This window comes from Tribolium castaneum, chromosome 2, assembly GCF_031307605.1.
Source record: "Tribolium castaneum strain GA2 chromosome 2, icTriCast1.1, whole genome shotgun sequence".
NCBI lineage: Eukaryota > Metazoa > Arthropoda > Insecta > Coleoptera > Tenebrionidae > Tribolium > Tribolium castaneum.
In genome coordinates, this window is record NC_087395.1 from 23,894,848 (window position 1) to 23,915,627 (window position 20,780).

Below are 20,780 nucleotides of genomic sequence, written 5' to 3' on the forward strand. Positions count from 1 at the left end.
TCGAAACGTGTCCTTGCCATTTATTGATTCGGTTATGCAACACACCATACACCATTTCCGGACAAAAACACAATTTTGTCACACTGTTCCAAGATCCGGGGATTGTGACTAACGACTACAACAGTACGGCCCGAGAAAAGTTCGAGGTCGAGAAAAACACTAGGATTGTCAATGATTACGAAATCACTATTGTCCAAGACTAGCCTTGCCAGGCAAATCAATTCTTTTTGTCCCTCACTGAGATCAAACAATTCTTCGTCCAAATCAAAGACAAATCTATTGAAATTCAAAGTTTTCAAAACGCTCCGAATTTCTGCATCTCTGTGTTTTCTAAACGGATCAACGTTTTCGCGCACTGTTGACTGAAAAAAAATCGAGTCTTCTGAAAAACCTGAAACTTTTCCATGCCGAGCGACTAGCGTGAAAAGTAGGGCTGTTTTTCCGGCCCCACTCTCGCCCATTATGCCAAGTTTTGCTTTAGGGGAAATTCCGAATGGAATTTTGTCGATTTTCGATTTGATTTTTCCCTGATCAGAATAGTTCAAAATTCGCTCCACTGAAACTAAGTTTGTTTCGAATTCGGTCCATTTTAACAACCCCTTGCGCAAAATTTGGACGGCAAAAAGGGCAGCTTGTATAACAGGTGGCTCTAAAAAGTGATTTAGTAAGGTTTTGACCCATGACTTGTAGTACCCAAAAATCGGGTGACTGTTACACCAAGGAAGACCGAAACAAGTAAATTGAAGGAAATAAAAAAAATACTTTTGGTACACAAATACGTAAAAGAGGCAGATGTGTACAAATCGAGCCGGGTTTCGAACTCTTGGTGGAACAAAGAATTGTTGTTTCTGGCCCTTATTGTTGCCAATCCAACTACACTTGAGTTAAAATAATCAATAATTGAACTTTTGGCTAAAAATAATTAAACCGTGATTTATTCCTCTTTAATTAATACTACCTGTGGCCTCCAGTCGTTTCAAGTCAGTCGCAACCGAAAGAAATTTTCTTCGCAAAGTTGCGACACCAAAAATAAGAAGTATAACACCCACTATAAATATTTTTTGTACCAAAATTAGCCCAATCATGCCCCCTATTGCGCTAAACAATGTCTAAAAAATTGTGACATTATCTCAAAAAATGACTATTTTGGATAAAAACCTGACATGAGTCGTAAAACAAGAACGGTAAAACTTCGTCCGAAACGAGCAAATCGTGCGAAAATCGACCCAAAATTTGCCCACTTAGATTCTTGTCAAAAAACGCCAAATCGGCGTTTAATACGGCTTGTGACAATAATTTATGAAGCTTGATTGAGGCCTTTTTGGCAAAAATGAGGAACACAACAGTGGAAAGTACGACGAAAATGAGATAGATCGTAAATAGAGCGATATGTCTCGTTATGACATTCTTTCGCTCGGTTTGAGCGGTGTTCCAGGAAGTTAAAGACGAGTCAAAAATTTTGGCCATTGGTGGCAAACAAGCCACTAGAAAAATGACAAAAATGAAGAGCGGAAAACCGCTTGTTTTGGTCCACTTCTTGTAAACTTTTAAATCAACTCTCCCGAGTTTAATTTTTTCCTCAAAAAAAATCCCGAGCAAAGGTTTCGCCAACAATTGAGTTTCCTCGCTCGCGTTTTCGACACTGTCTTCCTCAATTGTTCCTTCGGGGCACTGGTGGTCAAAATTTTCGTTTATTGTATCAAACTTTTCAAAACATATTATTTTTCCCTTCTCCAAAACCACACAATTCGCACAGTCGTACATTTCCCTCGCTGCGAAAATCACAAGTTTCCCTCGAAGAAATGCGGCACATTTTTGAAAAATCAACCTCCTGGTCGCATAATCCAAACCAGCCAAAGGGTCGTCGAGTAAGTAAACATCACAGTTTTTGTAAATAGCTCTCGCCAAGTTAATCTTGGCTTTTTGCCCCTGACTCAAACTTTGAACCGTGTCCAAGTCCAGTTTTTGGAGACTACAAACGTGCAAAACCCTATTATACCTCCCCTCATCAAAATTTTCCCCAAATACGATATTTTCCCGCACCGTGGAGGCAAAAACCCAAGGTTTTTGCGCCGAATAAGAGCACGAACCTTGAACCAAAACCTCGCCTCTGATTGGTCGGCACTCGCCAAGAATGGTTTTCAAAAGGAAACTTTTGCCACTACCGACTGCGCCAATTACTTGGTGTAGACCCGCCCTGAGATCAAGGCTAATGTCGCGAAGGACGGTTTCCCTATTCACGGCCACTGTCACCCCTTTTAGGGTTATTTGTGGAGTTTTGTTAAACGCTTGTGCTTTTGGTGGTACTTCCCCCGATTGCAAAAAATCGTCGATTCGCGCGATGGTGGCCAAAGTTTGCGCACTCTGACTTATGGAAAACGGCACGGTTGATAAAAGCACGTGTCCCAAAATTTGGTAAATCTGGAAGAGGTAGAAAATCACGGCCAGGGACGTGTCTTTGAGGAAGATGGCCGTCCAGGGGAAGAAACTGGCGCAAATCCAGAGACTGGCGTTTGAGGCGATCAGGAACTTGAGGAGGAAGAGTTTGTGAGTGAAACCGACCTCCTCCCTTAAAAAACTGAGTAAATCAATGACTAAATCCAAGTTTGAGGGTTACAGTCGAATTTTGTGGAGTTTTTCCCCGAAATACGCCTCCGCCTTGTTCAATTTCACCGATTTTATGCCGGGTAGGACGGTTTGAGCGAGTTTGAACCGGCTATCTGTTGTTTGCAACAATTTCGTTTTCAAAATTTTTGATTTGAGGGCCAAGCGGACTAAAAATGGTACTAAATTAATACATTGCTCAAACTTAGGAGTGTTCACAGTACTCTGCTGTGGTAGTATGATTAGGAAACAGAACAATGGCACTAAAACCGCCAAACCAACATTTCTAAAAATCAAATAAATCAAGAAAATTGACTGCAAAGTATAGATCCAGACGTCGTTTGCTCTTCGTAGAGAAGTGTTAAGATTGTGGCAATCCTTTGTCATAAAAGTCAAAATTTTGCCGAAAGGCACTTGGGGCAGCTTTAGACTTTTGCGGTAAATGAGGCCACAAAGGGCCGTTTCGACTTGTAATTGCAAAATTTTGAGTTTAAACATATACCACTGGTCGTAGGCAGTTTCCAAAAGAAATAAAACAACCAATGAAATGCCGAAAAATCTGTCAATAAGGAAAGGGTACCCAACACTGGAAAAACACTTCAGTAATTTGCCTTATTGATTAACAAAACTAACATTAACAAAGTTTTAACGATTAATTGAGTCAGACCTAAGAAAAAGTAAGTCAAGAAATGACATTTTAAGAGCGGCTCAATGATTGAAGGCTTTTTCTTTTTTGGTTTCAAACCAAACCAAAGCTTTTCCAATTTCTCACTCAAAAACCTCGATTTTAAACTCTCTGGTAATTCACACAAGTGCTCATTTCTCACGAAACCCCTGGATTTAGTTAGTTAAAAATTAATCAGAATCAAACCATACGTACGAAAAGAAACTTTTTGTGTTAATTTTCTTTTTCCGTTCGGCTTTTAACACACTTTCCATAACTCTTATCACTCTCTAACCGCATAATAACCGCTTATCACTGGTGCGCAAAATAAAACGCAAATTTCGTCAAGAGCCTTTATTACAGCGCATTGGGTCAACAGGAGGAGCCCCCATCACAGCATGGGGGGCAACAGCAAGGAGCGCAAGTCGGCGGACAAATCTGACAACAGGGCATCAGGACGCACGGCTGGGGGCAACAGGGCACGCAAAGGGGCGCACAGGGACACGGCGGAGGCGGCGCGCACGGGCACACCTGGACAGGAACACAGCACGACGTGGGGGCGCAAGGCGGGCAGCAGCAAGGGGGGCACGACATTTTAAGGAAAAGAACTGGGAATTTTGAAAAACGCGTCTAAACGGTTCAGGTTTTTTTCCAAACTGAGTTGTTTACGCGGGTTACCAGGGCGATGGGGGTCACAGGCGACTAATTGGGTTTTTGATTTATTAATATATTTACATGAAATTTAGAATTACAAAAATTTTGACAAACTTCCGAAAATTAAAAAATGCGACTTTTTTGGTCTACTCCTCTAGCAGCATTTTTTTCCGTTTCCGTTCCCGTTGGAGGGCGGGCAGCAGGGCGGGGGGCAGGGGCACGGGCAGGGGGCGCAGCAGGGCACCACGCAGGGCACGTACACACAGGGCGGGGGGCAGCACGGGACGCAGCAGGGGGCGCAGCACGGGGTGCAACAGGGGGCACAACACGGGGCGCAGCAGGGGCTAGGGCAGCAAGACATTTTTCCTGGTTTTTGCAAAACTGGGTTGAAACACTGAGAATTTTGACTTTGAACAGCTAAACTGCGCGAAAGGTTTTTCGAAAATGAGTTGTTTACAGGCGTTGGCAAGGCGACCGCCGCTGCTGTTCCACAGCCATAGTGACATTCAATTTCAAACTAATCATTAAAACAAAACCAAAATAAAAACGAACTGTTGTAACATGAAATTCGGGGTAAAAACAACCGTGATGCAGGAGGTTACTGCCGTTTTTTTGTTAGTCAAGGAAAAAGCGGGCGGTTAGCTTTTCCTTTGTGAACGTACTCGTATTTGAGACTTTAAAATAATTACAAAAGTAACGCAATTCACACTAGTTGCGTAACAACTGACATATTTAATGTTTGTCCACTATTTTTATTTTCTTTATGACGTGAATTCATCAAGAGTGCAAGACTAGGGTCACGAGGTGTCATTCACCCCGGTTTAGTTGTTGAACGCACCCTCATTAAAAATTAAAAATAAATTAAATTAGAGTCTGAAACGTTTGATAATGAGTTAGAAGCACGTACTAGGACAGTAGTACCGAAAACGGACATAATTCAATGTTAAATCATTTATTTTTATCGATTTGTCCGAGCGGCTAACTTCACGCCATCCAAAAAATGAAAAAGCGGGAAAGTGCAAAAAAGAATCGGCGCCAACTTCACGTCACAACATCCAAAAACTTGCACTAAAAACCGATCCAAAACAAAAATATTGATAAGTTCCTATTCCACTGTCGCCCCAAAATGGTTCAAAATTATTATCAGGGTCCACGTCCAGGCAGTTAAATGGTGAGTGTGTCATTGCTAGCTTTTCCCCTCGTGCGAAAATTTCGTTATTACCCTGAAAAATCCCCCCAGACCCCTTAATTGTGTAGCTAATGGCCCCCTTGTCGTTTTAATTCTTGCAAAAGGTCGCCAAAGGCGCCATAACCTCACTTTCGTCCGCAGGCTGTTGGCTTGTGTGATGGCTTCGCCTCAAGCCTGCCTGAGTTCTAGTCCCGAAATAGTCAGCCCCGGAGGCAAGTCCCGCTATGGGCGGACCAGGCGCCCCAAAATCTCGCACGACTTTTGCAACATCGACGACGTTATCATCGACGATAACCCCCCGGAAGTGAAGTCGCCCCTCAAGGCCCGCGATGTCGTGTTCGAGATCAAGGACGAGTTTACGAAACTCGACGACTTGGGGATGAAAGTGGCGAACAACTTCAAAACGAACCGAGGCTTGGATGCTTCGATCAAAGAGCGCAAGTTTTTCAAAAGTGCGGTTGTAAGCAAGGCGGTGGATGTTGTTGACGTGAGCAAGGTGCTTAAGTTGGTTTCGACGCCCGGTGCCGAGGCCCAGGCCAAAAGCCCGCCGAAAACCGTCCTGAAGACGTACTCAAATCGGCGGAAACACGCCGAGAACGAGCGCGTTGTTGAGAGTTTTGGTTTGCCGGACGAACCGATCATTCCAGTGAAAGGCCACGCTTTCCAGCGACATAGCAAAATTGATGTCGATTTTGCGGCCGAAAACGACGTGAGTTTGCCGAATCCGTGGACGTTTGATGAGATTTTTACCAACGAGATGAAGGGACCCACGAATGGAGAAACCTTTGATGAAAACACCGATTTTCAACAAACGCTCACCCCCAAGGGGGCCAAAAACGCCTTCGAACGTACTACAGGAAAGAAGAGGTTGTTCCGCAGTTCTGCAGAGGAAGGGGGCACAATAGTTACAGTTTCACCAGTGTTAAAGAAAGCCAAAGTTGGGAGTAGCCCCCCGAAGAGGGTTCTCAGGTCGAATTTTGAGTCAAATGTGAAAATCCAGTCGTCTGTTTCACCACAAAATGAAACAAATGATAGTGTAGTGGAGGCAGAGTTGCCAAGTGCGGGCAATGAATCAGAAGAGGAGTTGCCAAATATAAGTCACAAGTCACTAAGATCAAGCACTCTAAAAAACAAGTCACCCGAGAAAAGAATAGAAATTTCCCACGAAAAAAATAAAATAAAAACCAAGTCACCTGAAAAATGTAAGCCAAAAAAAGGCTTAAATCTGGTAAAAACAGCAAAAGAAATTTCCACCGAAACAAATAAAATACGGGTTGGTGGGACGGAGTGTACTGTAAAAAACAAGTCGCCTAAAAAAAGTAAAACAAAAGAAGCCTTAAATCCCGTAGTAACAGTCGAAGAGATCTCTCCCGAAAAAAATAACGTACAGGACGATGCGGCGGAAGAAAATCCTCTAAAAAATGGCTCGTCTGGAAAAAGTAAAACAAAGGAAGCCTTAAATCCGGTAAAAATGGTGAAAACTTCCGCCGAAAAAAACGACGGACTTGAAGCCGTGACAAAAAGCGCGCTGACAATGACACAAACTAAAACAAAAGAAGTCTTCAATCCTGTAGTAATAGTGACAGAGATTTCTCCCGAAAAGAATAACGTACAGGAAGATGTGGCAGAAAACAGGACGGAGGAAAGTGGTCCAAAAAATAAACCAAAAGAAGTTTTTTTAAATCCTGTAATAATCATGAAAGAATTTTCCGCTGTAAAAAACGACGGCCCTGAGGCTGCAGAAAGCGAGCCGTCAATGACACAAAGTAAAACAAAAGAAGTCTTAGAAATTTCCGCCGAAACAAATCAAGTACCCGAAAATGAGACGAAAGAGGAATTGAAAGTTATTAAACAAGGTCGGTATTGTATTTTTTCGACAAAAAATTAGGTATAATTTTTTTGCAGAAGTAATAGAGCTCGAAGTTGGGGTTCTGGCCTGGGCTAAACTTGGCAATTTTCCCTACTGGCCGTGTCTGATTACGCAAGAACCGGCGAGTGGAACGCATCAAAAATACGGTAATTGGTTTAAGTTGGTCACGTGGTTGTTAAAAACTGACGGTGTTGATACGGACCGGAGACTAAACATTTTCTGGTTAGAAACTCGTAGTGATGATGGAAGAATTGCTCTTGACTTGAAGTTATTTCCAATGCGTTTTACCGGAAAAATTGATATAAATACATTAGGCGGACCGCAGACTAAACACTTTCTAAACCATCTAGATTTTTTCACGCTATTTTCTCGGAAATTATTAAACGTATTGCAAGAATTAATAAAAGATTTCCCGAACAGTTTTTCATAAAAACCCTAATTGCCAATTACACTGACCATATCATACTGAAATTGATGTAATTTCAGGTTGATTCTGATTTAATCTTAAAATATGCAGAAGAAACACAAAATTTTGTTGTAAATGTTGTTTCTTCAACCTTTCCCAAGCCGGTTAGCAGGTTTTAGGAGTAAAAGAGTTAGGTTTCGTCCAAATTTCGCTATTACCGACTGAGATATTAACAAATTAAGTCGAAAATTTTGTTGTTCTGGCGTTTTGGTTGAAACAAGCCGTGCTAAAACATGTTTTTGTCGTAAAATCTCAACTCTTCGATGAATTTTACAAATACCAAACCACAAATTCTTGTTTCATTTGACTTAATTGGTTTTGAGCAAAATTTCGTTACAGATAACTAAAGATTTAGACTAAAAAATTCTTCGTAGTCAAAATACACCAAAAACTACTAAATTCGGGCAAAAGTTGTGTTCATTTTGCTTTTGACAAGATCTCAGAGCGCATTTTTGAACCAAATTTTTTGTTAGATTTTGCTAAAACACACAGAAAAATCACCCAATTCAGTTAAAAATTTCCGTCAATTTTTTACGTTTCACTGCCAGATAACCAATTATTTCGCAAAATTATGGTATGGATAAGGCGAGAATTTACCAAATTTCAATAAAGTTGACTGAGAAATTATCAAATCAGACTTATTTTGCTTCGTTTCGTGTGTTTTTGAACCAGATACTTATTTAATACCTGCCCGTTTTTTTCCTAAGAATCTTTGTCTGCTTCACTTGAGATATTTATCTCAAAAGTTATCAGTTTTTTGCGATAAAAACAGCAAGACTGCACGTCTTTTGTGATTGTGTTCGTTTATTTGCATGTGCACGTCTCGTTTAAAATTGGTTTGTGTCATATTTTTAAATTATTTTAGTTGTGAATCGGATCCATCCGCTTTATCACGTGAGATTTTTCGGTGATAAAGGCCGAAGGTCATGGGTGCATGGCCCAAACGTGATGCCTTTTTACGCCAAAGACGATCTCGAACGTCTTGCAAAAACGCTCGAAGTCGAGGTAATTAATCACTTCAATATCTTTTTTTTTTAATTTTACTTTGCTTAGGGAAAATTTAAACCATCCTATATCAATGAATGTTGCTTTATAAGACGCACCCTAATGAAGAAATGGCAAGAAGGAGTCGCTGAAGCCGAATCTTTACAATTCAAAACAGTCGACGAACGCTTGAATTACTTTTCGAAGATGTTTGCCAGAAAAAACGAACTGAAGCAAGAAAGACAAAAACTGAAACGTGCGCGGTTATCAGCCGCCGAAAACTTGTCGAAAAAAGTGAAAATCGAAGAAATTGAAACACTTGAATTGATCAAACCGGAACCAGTCGAAGTTACTTCGAGCCCCGACACTTTAATAAAACCCCCCAAAAAGAAGAATTTCTTAAAGAAGGAAGAATTTTCCGACGAACAACTCGAAGCGCGCAAGAAACTACGCAATCCACAAGTGCGGGAAGAAATCCCCCAACCTTCGAGCGCCCCGAAGTTGCGTAAAAAGCCCCAAGGTGAAAATTCAAACTCGGACACCGACTCCAAATTCAGCGACAACAGCTCGCTCCCACCCTCCATGCAATCGCAGGCGGCCCTGTTTCGCCGCAACAACATCTTCCGGGGAATCCCTCGCGAGAAAGTGTGCCAAATATGCGAAAAATCCGGGGAAATCTTCAAATGCAAGGGCCCCTGTAACGGCGTTTACCACCCCGAGTGTGCCATGAATCGCGTCGTGGAACAAAAAAGCAGCGTCGAAATAATCTCACTCGAATCGAAGCAACCCTTGCCCGACCTGGGTACTTCCCCCAACTACACGGGAATGTCCCTAGCTGAGAAAATCGACCATCGGATGAAAGAAATAATGAAAAAGTTTGACCAATCGGTTTATTGCGAATCGACCGATTCCAGTAGCGATGAGTACGTTGTAGAAGAGGTGGTTAGACAAGCCTCGCCCCCAGCCCAATCGAAACTCTCCCTCACCGTCACCGCCACGCCCACGAAGAAGGAAGTACCAATCATAAAGCACGTCACTGCCGACAATATCAGTTACATTTGCGTGAGTAATGAGGCACCAAAGGAGGACACCACGGGTTTGAAATGCACGTGGTGTGCCTCAGACGAGGCCCCCTTGTGCCTCGTGTGTGGGGAGATGGGGGCCCAAGGGCGCCAGAAGTGCTCGCTGCACCAATGCGGCCGTTTCTACCACCCCGAGTGCCTCAAACTGTGGCCGCAGACGCAGTGGTCGCTGAACGCGTCGGACAGCTTCGTGTGTCCTCGGCACGTGTGCCACACGTGCATTTCCGACGATCCCCGAGCGGCGAACTCGCGCTGTTCGAGCGATAAAATCGTAAAATGCCTCAAATGCCCCGCCACCTACCACTCGAGCAATTACTGCGTGCCTGCGGGCACGGAAATTCTGACCGCCTCCCAGATTATATGCCCGAGGCATTTTACCAGAAACAAGCGCAACTACCAATCAACGATCAACGCCAATTGGTGTTTCATTTGTTCGAACGGGGGCGACTTGATCTGCTGCGAGACGTGTCCGACCAGTGTGCACAGGGAGTGTCTTCCGGGTGATTTGGGCGAGGTTGAGACGTTTTTCTGTGAGGACTGCCAATCGGGGCGGTTGCCCCTCTATGATGAGATCGTTTGGGTGAAGCTCGGGTCGTTTCGGTGGTGGCCGGCCGTGATCTTGTTCCCGAATGAGGTTCCAGATAACGTGAAAAATATCCCGCATAGTAAGGGGGAGTTTGTGGTCAAGTTTTACGGGACGTACGACCATTATTGGGTCGGGAGAGGGAGGACGTTCTTGTTTCAGGAAGGCGATCGGGGACATTCGGGTTCGGTGAAGAAGCGAGTCGATAACGCGTTCGTTAAGGCGATTGAGGAGGCGGCAGCAGCGCACGAGTTGAAGAAACGTAAAAAATTTAATTTGTGGAGGTTTGGGTTGAGAGTTTTTTTTTTTTTAGAATTTAAGGCGAGGAAATTTGAAGAGAAGAATAGTGGAATGAAACCGCCACCGTACGTTCGGATTAAGGTGAATAAACCCGTGGGGAATGTGAGGGTGTTTGATGGGAATACGAGTAATACGACCTCTTGTGATTGTGATCCGAACCAGCCGCATCCGTGTGGACCTGATAGCGACTGTCTAAACAGGTTTGTTGGAAAAAAACATTTTTTAGTGATTTTAAAATCACGTTGGCAGCACTGAATAATCAAACAAAGGTTTAATCTTACGTTTTTTTTCGAAAAGTTTCAATTTTTTTACTCTTTTTGAGTTTTAGCACGACTTCAGGTAAAAAGTAACTATTTTGCAAAATTTTTCAGAGTAGAATTTAGGCCGAAATTCATACTGTTTACCCTTTTTTGCTCAATGATGTTCGTTTTTGAGCGAAGTTTGATCAAAATTGTGTTATTTTAGTCTTTACAAGCGTTACAATCGCCACATTTACTCGAAAATTACGTAAATTTTGCTTTTTTTAAAGCCTTTCTTTACGATTTAGGGCTTGGATTGCAATTTAAAAACTTCAAATTTGTGTGAAAATACTGTATTTTTTGACTTTTTTGAATGTTTAAGCACGTTTTCTGGTAAAAAGTAGGTGTATTTTCGTATTTTCTCTCAGACAGAGAAGTTGTTTTAGCTTATTTGCTCGATCTAATTAATTTTTGAGCAAAATTAGTCAAAAATTGTGTTATTTTTGCCTTGAAAATTACATTACATACTTTTTGCCATTTTCATGCATTTTGGGGCGTTTTTCACAATATTTCGCAACTTTTTGTTACAAACTCATTGAAAAGACTCTAAAATTGGCAATAAATGGTGTATTTCTTGTTTTTTTTTGAGTTTTTGAGTATAACGAAATATTCCTTTGTGTATTTCCCCGAAACTGCTCGAATAATCACCAAAGTATCACCAATGAGAAGAGTAAGGGGACGGGGCTTATCCATTCATTTTTAGGTAAGGGTTGCTATGGTAAACTGACAATTTTTAAAAACTGGGTATTTTTAGCTCAGGACTCTTTATTTACAATTCAATTTAGCGATGATTACGCGTAGTTTTGAGAAATTATTCTAAATTCGGAAATAAAATTAACTAGACGCCCTCTGATAATGACTTTTGAACTATGTCGAAAACAGTAAAGAAATTTTCGTAATGCCACATTTAACTGACATTTAATGAATTGTTCAACAATTTTGCGTGTATAGTGTTAATTACTTACAATAGAAAGAATTACTTTAAAAGTACGTGGTGGTAAATACTAGCGTTGACTTTGGTTCTGTAGTTTTTCGTGGTATAAAGTGTTTATTGTTGGAACTTGAAAGTGGATAAAAAGTGAAAAATATTTAAATTTTAATTACAAAGTGTTATCAAACAGTTGTCTAATTAAAGATTATAAGTAATGGATCACAGCGAACACAAAGTTTGGCTCAAGAAACCAATAAATTAGTGAAGTGTTATGAATTTTAGGTTAGAATTTTCCACTGAAAAAATCATGAAATGCTGCGGTAAATCTACAAAACTACAATAAAGTTTAACAACTGCTGATACATTTAAACGTAAATTATGCCAAAAGGTAGCCTTTTCAATGTCTTTGTAATAATTTTCCAATAAAGAAAGTGAACCAAACAGTCATTCGTTATTCGTGTTTTCCTCGTCATCTCTCATTTGTCAACATAAGTTTCTTGCATCAAAGATGCAATAATCATTCCGCATAGGCAATGTAATAATTGTGAAGCCCCAAAATTCGTACAACTCTCAAAATATCCGAATAAACATTTTCCCGCCATTTATGGTTACTGTTTTCGACCTAGCTCAGTGGCGCCCCCATCGGTAATTTTACTTCCGAATAAAAGAAATAAAAAAATGTGATGTTTTATACCAATTTTAAACGCTCAAAAAACGAACATAATAAAAATAGAAATAATCGCGATTGTGGGAGGAAAATACGATACCTCTTACTAGATGTTTGAAAAAATACAAATAAGAAAATCATGTACATTATTAGACAATGCAGTGTTGCCAACTGGTTGAATTTGGAGAGAAATTAAAGAATAAACTAAATTCAAGGCTGCTTTTGACCGAATGCAACCCCGACGTGTGCCCGGCCGGCGACCGTTGCAACAACCAATGTTTTGAAAAACGCGAATACCCCCCTTTGGTGCCCCACCGCACACTTTACCGCGGTTGGGGCCTCAAAACCCTTGCTCCAATCCGAAAAGGCCAATTCGTAATCGAATACGTTGGCGAAATGATCGACGAACAGGAGTACCAACGTCGCGTCCAAAAAATGCACGAACAAAAAGAAGAAAACTACTATTTCCTCACGATCGACAAGGACAGGATGTTGGATGCCGGTCCGAAAGGCAACGTTGCCAGATTTATGAACCATTCGTGTGACCCGAACTGTGAGACACAAAAATGGACAGTGAATGGCGACACCAGAGTTGGATTATTCGCAAATTGCGACATTCCAGCCGGCACTGAGCTCACCTTCAATTACAATTTAGAATGCATTGGGAAAGAAAAGAAGATCTGTCACTGTGGCGCCCCCAATTGTAGTGGCTTTATTGGTGTTAAAGTGAAAACGGTGAGTTTTTCCCGTTTGTTAGGTTGGTAATAACGATTGTGACTCTAGGATAATCCCCCGAAAAAGTCGACTAAAGCCAAGAAGAAGAAAACACCACCGCTTGAATATGTCGATAATGACAATCCCTGCTTTATTTGCGGCAAGCAAGGCGACGTTGCCGCGTGCAATAATAAGATTTGTACAAAGTATTATCATTTAGCCTGTGTGGGGCTTGAGGCATGGCCGGAAGGTAATAACAATCAATTTAAACATGGCCCAGAGTGATCTGAAAACTTCATGAGCGTATGTATTGCATTGCGTAAATTTTAATGTGTTCACTACGGAGGACTATGAGTTAGGAGACAAAATTGCACGATTTCTGAACCCAGAAAAATACGACTGCGAAACCAGTTCACTAATTACTTGCAGAATTAAGATCAACTGACGACCAAAATTTCATAAGAAACATGACAATTTAATTCTCTACAACTTTGTTGCGCCCAATTTAATATCAGCATAATAGTACTCAAATACAAGAAAAAATTATTCGATAAATTTGAAAATAACAAAAATATGAGCTTTTTTGGCTGCCAGCCTGACAGAAAAGGAAGTGTTGTTTAACTAGCGTATAGTGTTTGCAATAAAATACTCTATTTCTTTCGGTATGCTTGCGAATTTTTATACAATTCCCTATAAATAATAATTATTAATTAATAAAAATATTGACAAAATATAATTTTGTTTAAAAGAATTATTAAATATAGTGTCGTCAGTAAGTTTTTTAATGTCAGCACGATAAAAAATAATGAACTTCATGCGTTCATAAAATTTGCGGAGCACTCTGGACCTCGTTGGTTGGAATTGCAGGCTTCTGTAATTTCGGTTGAAACCAAGTGCGTGATTTTAGGGAACAAGTGGGTGTGTCAGTGGCACAATTGCAACATTTGCACCAAGCGCACAATTCGCTGTTGCGTGCGATGCATTAACTCGTATTGTCCGTCTCACTCTGACGGCAACGTCCGTTACGATAAGCTGCTAGGGTTCGTCTGTAGTGAGCATGACTCGGTGAGTATTCGCCCCTGATTGGTTGAGTTTTGACGAATCTGATTAGTCGAAGGAGTCCAACGCGGTCGTGACGAGCCACGTGCCCGCACCCGATTCGTGCGTCAGTGATGAGGGCGTGGTCACGTCGACGACTTCCGATGATTCACGAATGAACGGATTCGTCACCTCCACGCCGGTGAAGAAAAACGACAATTCGTACGATGAGAGTGTGGTGAGTTCGTCCGAAAAGAAACCGAAGAAGGTTAAAAAGAAGAAAGTTGAAAACACTGCCAATTTTTTACTCGAAAACGAAGTCAAGCTGAATAATTTCGCGCCCGTGAAGTATTTGAGGACTAGTAGGAGTAGGAATAGTGACCCTGAAAGGGACCTCCCGATTCGAAAACGTACCAGACTTAGATGTGGAAGTTCGTTGTAGAAATTTGGGTTTTAATTATTTGTAAACTTTTAATTATGCCTTATTTTATTTATTCAGTGTTTGTAAAGGCAAGTAATAAATTTTTTGTATAAAATTATATAAAGGGTTTATTTACACTAAACTATGGAACATGTTTTCGTAGTCGGTGATTAGTTCGTCGATCGAGGGCCTGGCTTTTGCGTTACGTTGAAGGCACTTTTTTATGGTATTTATCAGTTTTTGGGGCACCCAGTGGGCGTCCGGGTAGTCGATTTTGTGGTCCGGGTTCACGATTGCCGAAAGTTTCACCCAGATCTGGGTGATGTGCTGGAAGGGGGTGCGGCGGTAGACCAGCTGGTATAAGATGCAACCCAGCGACCAAACATCAGACTTATAACTAATCTGAAACAAAGTTAACGTTTAAATTACATCGACAAAATTGTCCCTGGTTTGTTTTCTAAAGTTGCTCAGACTGAACGTTTAAGTTTTTCCAAACATTTTGAGTATTTCCTACGTTTTTCAGACAACCACGTAATTATTTCACCAATTTCGACCACAAATTTTTATTTTTTACTTAATTCAGTCGAATTTTTCGGGGTTAGTAACATTTTTTTAGCGATTGATTGCAAAAAAATTTTTAAGCAACGCTTGTTCTTAAATAACTTAGGAAATAATGTTTTTTTTTAATTATTCCATTCATTCATTTTAGCTGTAAAGTTTATAGAAAATTTCTGCAAAATATTAAAGGGGTAAAAAAAATATAAAATATATATAATAAGTAGCAAACGCTGCATACTGTGTGTTTATTAAAAAAAATTAAGATAGATAGCATTTAAAAAAAGTTTCCAGAAAATGTAAACAAGGTGAGTCAACTAAAAGTAGACTATACATATTTTTAGTAAAACCTTTTTTTTAAATGCTGCCTATATTGAAATTTCCATATGCCAATCAAATGTTTTTCTTTTTTTTATGGAAATGACAGATATTTTAATAAATAGATAATAAAAAATTAACACGGTGTTCAATCAAAAAAACTAAATTGATTTTTTTTTAATACAAAGGACAAAAATTTGCATCTCAATCTTTAATTCTTAGACAGATTATAAATAAATTTACTTTTTTTACAAAAACATTATTTATAAATAAAAATTTACAAAAAACAATAATAATAATAACTACTTTTTCCTTTTGACACACATCTCTTTATTGTTTTATTTTAAAAACTGTTTTAGCCAATTATAAATCAACAAGTTTGGAAAATTTCTTAAACGTTTTTTCACGAAATTATAATTTCTAAATTGGAATTTGTTTGGCGAAAAATACACTTCCTAAACAAAATTCCCAATATATTCATCTGAATTTAATTAAATGAATGAATAAAATCGAACGGCTCCACGATACCACTTTCCAAGTGAAAGTGGTAGGAGAGTATTTTTACCGGCGTTAAGGTAAATTTGTTTCAAGTGTTTCGGTGAAACTCGCAAACTCGCAAGTGAAAAATGTGTACAGAGTGAATTTCGGAAACGACCACGATGTTCATTTCGAAACATTTGGTGTTATTGATAATTATTATCAGCCACTTTAATGGCAATGGACAGCAGTTACTGCAAAGAAATCGCTTTCGAAGGCTCAACAAGCCGTCCGGTTTAAAAAAGTCCAACTCTTTAGGAATTTTTTTCACCGATCGCCTTGTTTTTGTCTAATTTGACTGGGCTATAAGTCATTTTCAACATAACGTTTGCTGGAATCATGATTACTTTGTACTTTGGTTTTCCGAACGAGGGGCTGCTGGCATTCGAACTAGTCTCACTGCTTAGCGCTTCGGGACTTATGTAATTGAAGGAGCCCTCAGGCACCGCCTTTATGACACTCGTCATATCGCTCTGAATGCAACTGGAGATTCCGAAATCGATCAGTTTCAAATAACCTTCCACTTCGAGAAAATTCGCTGGCTTCAAATCCGAATGAACGATTCCGCTTTCATGAATTTGCCTAACGGCGTACAACATCTCCATCCAGTAGTAGAGCAGCATGTAGAGGGGCATATGGGCGTTGTTGAGCGCCGACTCTTTCAAAATCTTCGACAGATCAGTCCCTCCAACCTCCAACACCACCAACAACTTCTTCTCTTCCTCCTTAATCTCACTAAAACCAGAACTGAGTTTCGGGCAACTACCGACTTACTACCCTACTAATCGAACATCTTAATGATGCGATTGCACTTTTGCAACGTCTGCAGCATCTTCACCTCGTTGATGAACCCCACAGCCGAGACCTTATTCTCCAGTGAAACGACTTTAATCGCCCGATGTTGCTTAGTCTCGGGGTTAAAACAGTGAAAAACCTGCGAACTGCCCCCTTTCCCCAACTCATTCAGCACCACATACCCCACCTCATTGACCCGAATTCTCCGAAACGAGACCTCCGGAGAGCCGGCGCTCAGACCGGGCAGTGCGGGCTTCACCCTCACACTGCATTGCACCTTGGCCGGGATCCTGTTATCGGGGGTCACGAACTTGTCACACGGGGGCTCCTTGGACGGGGTGGCCAGCGGGGAGAAGTTCAGGTCGAAGCTGTCCTGCAAGGGGGCGCAACCCCGGGGTTCCTTGCTGGGGGGGCAGTACACATTGGCGCGTTCGGCGCTGTTTTCCGCCTCTTCGATCTCTTTCTGGATCTCGTCAAGCCGCAGCGGCTTTATTGACATGAACTTGAGGCGCTGGCATGACCGCCTAAAAACCGGTCAGTGGCGCGCAAGCCGGGACAAGCACTCACCCTTTGATCGTACTGAGGCTGAACGGCGGCTCCGTTAAATTGCCCTCCCGTTTCGGCTTCCGCACTGAAGAAAACTCACTAGTCAGAGAACTCATTTTTTGAATTTGTTTTTCAACGGTTTTCCGCCATGTTGGCGGGGCGCCAACCGAAACGACAAAGTTACTGCGCTCAAACGTAATACGGCTAACTTTCGCGCATTGTTGGGGCAAATCGTTGGTGTTTCATCGTATTATTGGTAAAGCAACGCTATGTTACTCGTGGCCGCACTAATTGTTTCAATTAAATTGGAAAAAAAATGGTTTTTGATTGACTGTATTGCCAATCGTGACGGAGCTAAAATCACCAGTCACTGTCACTCTGACAGCTGTCACTTGAAATTGTAAATAGTGTTTTACCAAACAATGTAAGAAAAATACAATGAGAGTGTCTTTGCTGGGTTTCGTGTTGGTCGTGTGCGTGGTGCGGCAGTCGTGGGGGTACAAGGAGCGTAAGTGCGGCCCCCTTGTGGTCCTTTGTAACGCCTTCTTTGCAGTGAGCATGGAGAACGACGAGTTGTGTTCGCCTATAAACAAGAAACGTCGGGTCCGACTGGACAAGGGGCACCGGTCGGGGCTCGTGGTGCGCCAGTTCCGGCTGCAGGACCACAGTTTAGACTGGACTAGGAACTTCAAATGTCGGTTCGAAGTCACTCCTTCGAGCTCGCGCGAGGGCGTAATAGCTGTGATACAACACTTGAGTTTTCGCAAGAATGCCTCCACGGATGAGTGCGTGGACTACGTGCAATTCACGCGGAAAGACGGCTCCTCGAGCCAGAAGTACTGTGGGCGGTTCAACGCCGCCCTCTACATGGACCACAACTTCGTGAATACGGCCGATCCCATCTCGTCCGGGACGGCGTTCGTGGACGACAGCGGGGAGCTGGAGGTGGCCATCTCGGTGTCGCGGGAGCACCTGGAGAACGACGAGGAGATGGATTTGAGCATCGTCTTCACAGCGTTTAGGCGTACGGCGGTCGTGGCTGTTTGGGTTTTTCTAACGCAAAGTTGCAGATTGTTCACAAGTCCTGAAGCGAGACACGAGTTACAGGCCGTGTAGCGAGAAACGGCGCGAGTATTGCATTTATTCCGGGTTTTTCATGGACAGTTTCGTCAATTGTCCGTTTCCGGACTGCGAGGATGAGCAAGGCTGCTCACAAACGCCAATCGTAAGTTTTCAAAACGTCTAAAACTAATTATACACAAATCGGGCAAGTTTTCGGAACTAAAATGCTTGGATAACGGTTAGCACAAGGCAGATAGAGTTAAATTCTCTGTAGTAAAAGATAAACAAAAATTTTGTCGTAAACTATATTTTGAAAAAATTCAAACTTTTACCAATTTGTATTCTGTCCCATATGTTGCAATAAAAATGTTAGGAAAAAGTCACGAGAGCTTTTTGGAAGAAAACTTAGAAAATATAACAAACATTTTCTAATTTAAAGAATTACTATTAATTACTTTATTAATGGTCAGTTTACTAAATTCTTTCGGAATAAATAAAAAAGATAAAACTAGCTTGGCTTTACATTGAATCTGGCCATCATTTTAATTTTAACAAAACTGAAGTAAATTATAAATAAACTAACGTAACATGTAATTTCTATAACATCTCTTGTTTTTAACACATCTCACAAATGTAGTTAGCCCTGCTTTTGGCTTTGTACTGTTATTTTTTTATATAAAAATAATCACGAAATTACATCGAAATTGATGTCATCTTGTTTGCTTCGCTCGATTTTCGTTGTTTTTTGATTGAAATAAACCGAAAATTTGGTAGAAAATTGTTTTTAACACCAAGTTTTCATGTTTTTGTGAAACTTCATTAAATTAGGCCAAATATTACCAAATCGGATCAAAAATGACATTGATTTTGTCTTTTTAAAGCGTTTTAAGCGATTTTGTCTTTAAATCTTGCGAGAAATGAACCAAAAAATCATCAAAAAAACATTTATAACATAATTTAAAATTGTGTTTTTGTTTTGAAAAAACACTGACTTTTGTTCGAAAATGGTAACAATTTTGCTTGTTTGTTTAGTTTAACACGTTTACTAATTACAAATAAAACTAGTATTTCGCAAAAATTCGTTAAAAACGGACTGAAAATCGGTCATATTATTTTAAACACAGGAAGTGGTCAATGTTTACTATGGCAATAAAGTCCTGATCGGGGCTGTGTCTTCCGTCTTTGTGGTGTTTGCGCTTTTCATCCTATGCCTGTGGATCTGCAAGTCGTACAAAATTTTTTGCTGGTCGCAAAGTTTCGCAAATCCCGCTTCTTCCTCCCAAAATCCGAGCGATGCAGTAAGTTGTAGCAATTTTTGGCACGATTTGATGTTTAATATTTTTTTGTTTTCTAGCCTAGGGTAATAGAATTGAATGAGCAGACGGGGTCTAGGGCTTCGGCCCCTCCGCCGAATGCGTCTAGTGCCAATCAAATCGAAGCAGATAAGGATTTGCCACCGTCGTATGAAAGTCTTTTTCCCTCGAGGTAGTAGTACAAGAAACTGGGAGGGGGTACATTCCACTTAGATTGCTACGAAAGTGAATTGTTATCGATTTGTGTAAAAAGACAATTTTGTACAATTTATTTACTAATACTAACGCATGTCAGTATTAAAATACAAGTCTACTTGCCAAATACTGAATTTTTATATACTAGAATGTTTTTATAACTATTATGAATTTCTATTTATATTTTTTATCAAGTTGTGAAACAATAAACGATTATGTAATACCACTTTTTTCATTTTAACCCCACCAACTGAAATTGCGCCCTTTATCAACAGAAACAATGGTAAAAAAACTATCCTAAGATTTAGAAAAAAGCAGAGTAGAATTTGGAGGATGACGTAGAAGTCTAAACATGGATTTCTAAAATAAAAAGTTCAGATTTACGATCTACAGACGGCTTTTGACAAGAATTTTAACAAATATCTAAAGAATAACTAGAAAAAAAAAAGTAAAATATAAAATCATTTTCCCGAAACCGTCATGAAAAGAACTTTCCGTGGTTACTTGGAGTCAAGGAAACCAGGCCTCCTTCACAAGGCAAACAAAGTGCTCGCTGCGCTCGTGCACCAAACAAAGTGCTCATGTGGGAAATTTCACTTTTCCACTAAATCAATTTAGTGTAATGAATAAGAATCGACTAAAGATCTAAAACTTACAAATCAGTATTTCCCGAGTTAATAACAAAAAAGTGCAGGTACAGTTCGTTCAAAAAGAATGGATAGCAAATTTTTTAGCTAATAAATGCCAACAAGTTAGTTTACAAACTGTCCAGCTAATTTACACAATATCCAACTGGTTCATAAATTAGTCAAACATACACATTAACCCTATCATATTGAAAAAAATTGTGGCTGCGGTTTTAAGAGTGTCATTCTTTTTGATCGTGACTGTATGTGTCTATAGAGAAGAACAGTGTTGTTCCTGGTTAATTTTCACAATTATATTCAACATCAATAACAGTGCAATAAGCAATTTTAAGAACAGAATATTATG

At 40.5% G+C, this 20,780-nt stretch overlaps 4 protein-coding genes across 6 annotated transcripts; 2 read left to right on the plus strand and 2 right to left on the minus strand.

Annotated features, from left to right (window-relative positions):
- Positions 1-24: 24 nt before the first annotated feature.
- Positions 25-4,423, minus strand: LOC100142393 (cystic fibrosis transmembrane conductance regulator). The gene is made up of 8 exons (XM_015983712.2): positions 3,485-4,423; positions 3,238-3,438; positions 2,829-3,190; positions 2,618-2,774; positions 1,159-2,569; positions 959-1,109; positions 694-912; positions 25-649 (listed from the first exon to the last, which is right to left on the minus strand). Exons 1-8 carry the CDS (start codon positions 3,541-3,543, stop codon positions 33-35), a joined length of 3,177 nt encoding a protein of 1,058 aa, XP_015839198.1. The 5' UTR covers positions 3,544-4,423; the 3' UTR covers positions 25-32.
- Positions 4,424-4,899: 476 nt separating this feature from the next.
- NSD (Nuclear receptor binding SET domain protein) lies at positions 4,900-14,590 on the plus strand. Of its 2 annotated transcripts, XM_008200047.3 has the most exons (10): positions 4,900-5,093; positions 5,253-6,967; positions 7,017-7,127; positions 8,313-8,452; positions 8,501-10,358; positions 10,410-10,596; positions 12,509-13,028; positions 13,077-13,257; positions 13,915-14,072; positions 14,119-14,590. In XM_008200047.3, the coding sequence occupies exons 2-10, from the start codon at positions 5,269-5,271 to the stop codon at positions 14,485-14,487; spliced, it is 5,223 nt and encodes a 1,740-aa protein (XP_008198269.1). In that variant the 5' UTR covers positions 4,900-5,093; positions 5,253-5,268; the 3' UTR covers positions 14,488-14,590. The 2 variants fall into 2 exon arrangements, with proteins under 2 accessions (XP_008198269.1, XP_064211297.1); XM_064355227.1 differs by lacking the exon at positions 4,900-5,093 and having other exon boundaries at positions 5,216-6,967.
- On the minus strand, positions 14,515-17,373 carry Mps1 (Monopolar spindle 1). Its single transcript, XM_968654.5, has 4 exons — positions 17,239-17,373; positions 16,659-17,195; positions 16,224-16,611; positions 14,515-14,868 (listed from the first exon to the last, which is right to left on the minus strand). The coding sequence occupies exons 1-4, from the start codon at positions 17,331-17,333 to the stop codon at positions 14,599-14,601; spliced, it is 1,290 nt and encodes a 429-aa protein (XP_973747.1). The 5' UTR covers positions 17,334-17,373; the 3' UTR covers positions 14,515-14,598.
- Positions 17,374-17,584: 211 nt separating this feature from the next.
- LOC103314323 (uncharacterized protein) lies at positions 17,585-20,010 on the plus strand. 2 transcript variants are annotated; one of them, XM_008200049.3, is made up of 5 exons: positions 17,585-17,725; positions 17,771-18,241; positions 18,288-18,442; positions 19,404-19,577; positions 19,634-20,010. In XM_008200049.3, the coding sequence occupies exons 1-5, from the start codon at positions 17,656-17,658 to the stop codon at positions 19,766-19,768; spliced, it is 1,005 nt and encodes a 334-aa protein (XP_008198271.1). In that variant the 5' UTR covers positions 17,585-17,655; the 3' UTR covers positions 19,769-20,010. The 2 variants fall into 2 exon arrangements, with proteins under 2 accessions (XP_008198271.1, XP_064211298.1); XM_064355228.1 differs by lacking the exon at positions 19,404-19,577.
- Positions 20,011-20,780: the final 770 nt, after the last annotated feature.